Here is a 7,557-nt window from a genome sequence, read left to right as displayed (position 1 = left end):
CTGTATACATGTATACATTATATGATTATCACAATGATAGACCAGAAAAATGGTTGATTACTGCAAAGCAATTTACACTAACTGCTTTAAAATGCTTAGACTTTCTTCAAGTCAATTGTTTTGATTTTCCCTCAACAGCAGCACAAACACTACTCCATTCTTCTGAATGTTTTCCCCACCACTCGTACCCTACCCTACTCTTTGCAATATATCAAACACAGATGCAGTGATTTGAATATGAATGCTGTATGAATTCTTGTGCGACTTCACGAATGTACATCATTCATATTAAAACCACTGCAGCTGTGTTTGATATATTGCAAAGAGTATCTAAGACCCTGTCCACACTAATGCAGATGGATAGAAAAATTATTTCCATCTTCGCATCAACAGCAACAACAACACAAAAATCCAATCTGATATCAAGACCTCTATTTACCAAGCCTGGCAGAGATAACACAAAAAGGTTATTGCTGAATACAAACCTTGATGAGATTACTATGCATTCTTGCATTCTTCAAAGCGACCAATACCCTTGAGGCATCTTGTCTATCCCCCATTACAACATAAGCACATCCTCTAGGAGGGACCATCTATAATCAGAGTATTAATCCATCAGTACTTAATGTTTCTCCATTTTGCTTTAAGTAAAAGTGAGGTGAGGTAAGAACACATTTTGTGTGGTTGGACACAAAAGCATATCCCAGCTCTAAGTGAATAAGGAAGTTATGATTAGCTCAATTTGCTCAAGGCAGATTTAAATTTATTGGTAAAATGATATTGTCATTGACGTATAAAAAGAAACATTGGCCAGACAAAATTTCTAACCAAAGCTGGGATTTCACTGGACATAGGAAATCTTGGTTGGCCATTGTCAGATGACTGACTGTTATTGCAGTCTTGTCAGTGTCCCACACCATCATAGTTCATCCTGGCTTCCATAGCATCAAGCAAAGAGAAGTAATTCTATTCCCCCTGGATGGTATGCTTGTCCACCCCTCCCACTCCTAGCATTAAATTTGCCAATACACATTTCATACACCTGGGTGGAGAGGCAATGTGAGAGCAAAGTATCTTGCCCAAAAACACAATGCAATGATCAGATCCAGGGCTCTGTTCCTGGCAGGGATTCAAGCTCAAGCTCAATTTGGAGTCCAGCACATTAACAGTTAGCCAGTCATGCCCCCCTTGACATGAGAATGTTTACACTTAATTGAGTCATGGAATCAGAAAGAGACAATCAACATCAAGCTGCAAAAATTGCAAACTTATAACTGACCGCCCGTCTCTATGTGATCATCACATTCCATGGCATTCTAATACACACGCTAATTCCACAACCTGTCAGTCACCATTTCTTCTTAAAAAGGTAAAGGTAAAGGTAAAGCAACTTTATTTATACACGGTTTGTGTTTAAAGCTAGAAGCTTGTGGGGCCGTGTATATGAAACAAATACTGAACAAATATAATAAATAAACATAACATGATTAAAAATCCCAACTGGCAGGAGGCAGACCAGTTGGTTATTTACAAGCATGACCGTGGATTTGAACTCGGGACAACCGAGAACAAATCCAGATAGCGGTCAGAACGGGACTTGAACCCGGGACCTCCAGATTTCAAGTCCGGCGCTCTAACCACTCGGCCACGCTGAGTTGAACAATTGTTGCAAAGTAAACAGCAGTGACACTCTAGATTTCAACTTACGTCAATAGATGAAACTGTCAGTCTGTGAGCCTCGAACATCTCCAGCAGGTTTTCCTTCATTACTGTTTTGCCCAAATGTCCAACCCAGATTGTTGTACTACAAACTGAAGAACAATGCAATCACACACTTTAGTCTCATGTTGACACTAGCTTCTAAATATTTAGTTTTGCACAGTTAATATCTTTTCACAAAACAGAAGTAAACTTCAGTTGCTCTGTACACTTAGTTTTGAGGAACTATCATGTCTCTACCTCCTTGAAAAGTGTGATTTGCTAAGCTACTTTTTGTGACATACAAGTTCAAAATGTCCTTCAAATCAAGGAAGCCTCAAAATAATAGTTTACAGTGCAGCTAGATAAAAAACAAAAAACTAGAAAACAGCAAGGGTGGTTTTAGATAACAAGCTGCATCAATGACCTACAGTAATTTGCAAGAAGAGTTTACACTCTTGGTTAAAAACTGTCATTTCAGACATTTTAACAATGACCCCTCTCCACCTGATCAATGTTATCCAAATTTCAGGATAACACTTAAAAGTAACAACTTTGAAAGGGGGGGGGGGGGTTTCCAGCTAGGGCAATTTTTTTGACAAAAAATGTGATTTCTGGGAGTGTCTAAATTATTCTTCAAGTGGTTGTAGCTCCATCAACATAGCTTACCGCTTAAAGTCTCTTTCTTTGGCACTGGAATCCAATCCCTTCGTTTTTCAACCTCTCTGTCACTCCCTCGCCCCCTGTCCTTTTCTCTGTCCCTGTCAAGGTCTCGATCTTTATGCCACTCCCTGTCTCTCTCACGATTTCGACCTCTGTCTCTATCTCTATCCCTTTCTCGTTCTCTCCCATAGGGAGAGCGTGATCGTCGTCTAGGTGAGCGATCTCTCCATCTAGGACTTCTACTCCGTCTCCTTGGAGATCTGGACCTATGGTAACGGCCTCCAGGGGATCTTTCCCTGGGATGCATATCTGGGGACCTTCTACCAAATGGTCCTGTCATAAAAAAAACAAACAGCATCTCTCCAAGCTTCAAATGCAAGGAATGGGGGTGGGGAGGGGAGTATAGGTTAACTCATCTAACCACACTGCTTTAATTTACATAAGTGGGCATGTAAGTGGTTAAGATTCCTTTACGTACCTGCAGGATCCGGGTGTCGGTCAGATTGGTCACCCACTGGTCGGAACGTGTTCTGAAATTCCCCTTGCACGTCACCCATATGAGGGTGGATTCTGCAAATTAAATTAGAATAAAAGAAATAAAAGAATTTCAACTGACAACCATAGTTCCTTGATTATACAAAAATTAATAATTTCATGAGTAAAACAAATAACAAAAATTAATGCAAATGAAAAGCAAAGTTGGCAAACATTTCATTTCATCCATGCTTATACAATGTATTTTTTTCGAAAAACTTACTTCTCGCCACATCTTGCTCTCTTTAAAAAAACAGAATGTACACTGTTCAATATAAATTTATGGACTGAGATGGAATTAAATTAATTAAATTAGTCTGCTGGGACCGGCTGTGTGTTATAGAATGGATTTGATTATGTCTTGATCCATAACCATTATAAGAGGATAATCTTGTACTGCAGTAGAAGTGGTTGGTCATTTGGATTGAACAAAAACTCACTCTTGACTCAGCCTTCTCTCCTCCTCTAACAAATGCCGTCTTTGCTCAGCAATCCTTGAGGCATCATCGTCGTCATCACCATAATCAAAATCATCTATGAGAGACTACGAAACACACAATAGTATTAAGTCTGTGACAATATAACAGGGCTTGAAAAAGAGTCCCACTCAGCTGTATGGGACAAGTTGTTTTTCCTGTAAGGCAAGTAACTTTTCAAGTTCCTACAAATTTCAAATGATGAGGCCTGTCATCTGAAGCCAGACAGTAATCTACATGCATCATCATTTTTATCAAGTTGCAGCCTGAATGTTCAACTGTTTATTTCAGTTTTATAACTTTTCTATTAAGCTTTCTGTTTATAGTTTCTGTCCTCCAGATAATATTTGTAAATTATAAAGAGCACATTAATTTATACAAGAGAAATTAAAATCTCGATCAGCTTTAAATCCTAGATTAACGTTATCTGCTTTGAACAAAGCTATACCTAACAGAAGGCTACAATGTATATCTAAAGGATGAGCAAGGTACACTGTACAGGAGACGAGATTCTCATCTCGAGAGACAAGTGTCTTGTCTCAAGAGACGAGAGTCTGGTATCAAGAGATGAGACACTCGTCTCATGAGACAATAAAAAATGCAAGTACACGGCTCTAACTTCTCTGAAGAATTCAATTGCCTATTGTTAACCATGCAAAAAGCAACAATAAGCGAGCGAACATCGCCTAGCAAAGATTAGATGTAGTTGAAGACAGATAATGCAACATTTGACGTGTCGACCAGTCAAGTGAGTTTGTATTCTAAAGCAAAAGTCTTATTCATGAAGTCTTATTCAAAGTTTTATGTTTTAAATCAAAATCATTTCCTCCATGGCTTTCTAAATCAGGGTTTCCAGTCATATTTACTTAGGAAGACCTCAAAAAGGATCAGAATACGTTTTGTTTTTGACAATTAACCACAATAAGTACATGTACAATTACTCTGACTACTAATCCTAAATGCTTTGGGGAACAATATTGTGATAACCAAGCTGTGCACTAAACTAATTACTCACCGACATCCTTTCTTCGTCCTGTGGGGGACCTTGTTGAGCTGAAGGAACATTGCCAGGACCCATCCCATGGGGTGCCCACACAGGCATACCAGGAGGAGGTCCAAAGTTTGCACTATTAGGAAATCCTGGCATTTGATTGGACTGTGGAGCATCTGTGCTGTTGATCTCTGAAATATTTGACTGGGATGGGCCCGAGGATGAATCTGGGACAGCAGTCTGGTTTGCTTGTGGCATCCGTATATTCATACCTGTAACAAAATAACCATTAGTCCAAATAAATAACCATGATACAATAAAAGTGACTGATTGACTATTAATTTGGTACTAGAACGTGAAAAATACTTAATATATAAACAATTGAGACAATTATTTTGTTCTTGATTTTTTCGACGTTTTTGCTTGTTTACAAGCTAAAAACGTAGAATAGGGGTTAGTGGACAAAATTTGGAACCACATATTTGTAAACTCTCAAGGGACTTTTTTAATTTATCAAGGGACTGTTTTTATTTCTCAAGGGATTACTTTCCGCTGTGGGTGATCACTTGCGATCTCGTGAAAAAAACGTGACTTGTCACATTTACAAACGTTATATAACAATTTTAAAAGTGACATGTCAGCTTTCTTATCTCAACGCACGTGTGTCTGAAAGGCGATCTATAAAAAGCGTCGCACAAACAATGGATTGCGTAACTAAAACACGAATAAATAATCACTAGCACTTACATCGTTTAAAAATTACAAACGTCAAAAATAAACCATACCAAAAAACTCGCTCTTTTCAAAGCTATTATTGAAGTTAAAACAAATGCAAGAGATGGGGGTTTCTTTTAGCTTAGGAGCGGTTAAAAATTAGGCCAAATTTGGTCGCTACATGTAAGCGTAACTCTATTTCGTCATCAGCCTAGGTCGTTAGGGACGTGACCTCGCGTTGACAGGGAATGACAGCAATGTTGCATGAATCGGCTTTACAACACGCGATCGTATCTACGCAGTTCGAGTGGAATTTCAGTCAAAGACAGCAAAATTTTTTCGTATTTCATCTTCAAATATAATTCGAAAGCATTCACTGTATATATGGCTTTTGTTTAATCCTGGGTCTTGATATCCGACCCTCGCAGAGCCTAGACAAAATGCAGCTTGAGTGTATTGATTTGTTTACGCCCCAATTAAATGCGCAATGTTTTCTCCGACAGTAGTCGGAAATATCCGTATTTTTTTTCGTGCTTTTTCGTGGAGCAATCGTAACAATACGGCCTTCAACACATTGAACAGCGGTCTACCCGGCTATAACAATTCAAATATGGCGTCGCAAAAACAAAGCATCCAACGCATATTTTGCTGTTTCATTTGCTAATTTCACTGCCGTAATCGACTGCCTCGAAAGGTCCTTGCAATTTTAAAGTATAGAATTGTCAGATCTCGGTGAAATTTGCACTGTTTATTTGTGTAATGTTAAGGAATATGTGTATAAATACCCGGCGCGGACGAGCCATTTTTGACAAAATTATATGGCTGCATTTCCTCCGCGAAGATAGGAAATTGTTAAACTAAACTACAAAGAAACTGTAATGATAAGTTCGAAGAACAATGCACAGGATAAACCTTCGACTCATACTTCATGCAAAAACATCGATATCTCGAAGAGACTTGGATTACTTTTCAGCTACATGGAATGGAGCAAAATATAGTTGAACTGACTAGAAAGACACTTGCCATGGGTACTTTCACACTTTGCTTGAGTTATGCATGACTCAACCATACCATGTATCAGAAAAGCGCTTACCACTCAGGGCTCAAAATAATTTTTGGATAGTTGCCGGTCAACAATCGGCCAAACTGATTTTAGCTCGGTCACGTGTTGTTTTTGACGGGTCAAAATATTGAAAATAGTAGTCACTATTGCTTTTTATCGAATCGTCTTTGTCGCGTGATATAGAAAAGGACCCGCCATCTCTTCACTGTTTTGCCTGCCAATTTTGTTTTTCTAGTTAGTTTCTTAGTTAGTACTCTTGTACATGTATATGTGACAGTGACAGGTCAATTAATTGAGGCAAAATGCAAACATCTGTCATGTTGTTTTTTTGCTTTCGTGCTCGAATGAAATACCTAGTAGTTACCAAGCTTCGAACAGTTTTCCGTGTACGTTCTTTTCGCTTAAAAGTTTTACATACTGACCTGAACAGAACTGCACGGATTAAAAACTAGCAAAAAAAGATGTATCATATTTTCCGAATTGGAACGACATTTATACATCATATATTTCAGATTGGGAATTAAGGTGATTCCACTGAAATAGAAGGAGTATTAAAAATTTTCTGAAACTTGGTCCAGGTTACAATTATGTTATGATCATTAAAAAAATGAAATAAAAAATGGGGGTCACCGTGCTAGTTTTTGTGTAAAATGGATGGGCATTATAGCAAATGTACGACCCGCGAGGTATATATTAGGAACCTCAATAATCCAAATGGGGATCGCTATTGTTTCCAGAAAAAAACATTTTTGCATTATATAATTAGTCTAGTTCAACAAAATACACTTTCATCTTATATTAAAAACTATTCTTATTGTACAGGAATTAAGATAAGGAAAGAAAATTAAGATTTTGCTTCGTGCGCACGCTAACGGCTTTACCTAAAAACGTGTTTTATACGGCATTAAAATTAAAATATCTCAATGTAGAATTTTAAACTTTTTTTAAAATCGCGATATATTGTAGACAACAGTATGACATTTAAATTAATGCATTAAAAAATGGGGGTCACCGTGCTCGTTTCAGAGAAAATGACCATTTATTTCCATACCGAGCTTAGCCTGAAGGGAATCTTGTAGTGTTCTGTGTGCGCGCGCGCTCGTGCGCGCGCTAAATGACGCGAAAATTTATGCGCAGAAAGGATGCGCAATGCAATACCGTGGAATCACCTTAAAGGTAAGATTTTGGAGCTACCTGTGGTTTTAATGTAAAGGTTGCTCTGATACTGCGTATTAAATCACTCCACGAGTAAAGGTTAAAATAAGTTGTTAGAATTAACGTTCTAACTTGGCATAACAATTTTTTTTGGTCTGGGGCATGGCCGGTCAAAATGACCGGCAAATCGAACGTTTGACCGGACAAATTGTCATCTTGGCCGGACATTGTCCATTGACCGGCCGTTATTTTAAGCCCTGCAA

General features: G+C 38.2%; 1 protein-coding gene across 1 annotated transcript; it reads right to left on the bottom strand.

Annotated features, from left to right (window-relative positions):
- Nucleotides 1-485: 485 nt before the first annotated feature.
- LOC144641485 (uncharacterized) lies at nucleotides 486-4,634 on the bottom strand (the record flags this gene model as incomplete). Its single annotated transcript, XM_078500486.1, has 6 exons — nucleotides 486-593; nucleotides 1,708-1,811; nucleotides 2,368-2,694; nucleotides 2,840-2,931; nucleotides 3,336-3,439; nucleotides 4,387-4,634. Coding segments are annotated over 6 exons (983 nt in total), but the record flags the coding sequence as incomplete, so codon positions are not given.
- Nucleotides 4,635-7,557: the final 2,923 nt, after the last annotated feature.

This window comes from Oculina patagonica, unplaced genomic scaffold (assembly GCF_052425735.1).
Source record: "Oculina patagonica isolate OP01 unplaced genomic scaffold, crgOcupat unplaced986, whole genome shotgun sequence".
NCBI lineage: Eukaryota > Metazoa > Cnidaria > Anthozoa > Scleractinia > Oculinidae > Oculina > Oculina patagonica.
Note: the sequence above shows the minus strand (reverse complement) of the source record. Positions and strands in the feature narration are given on the sequence as shown.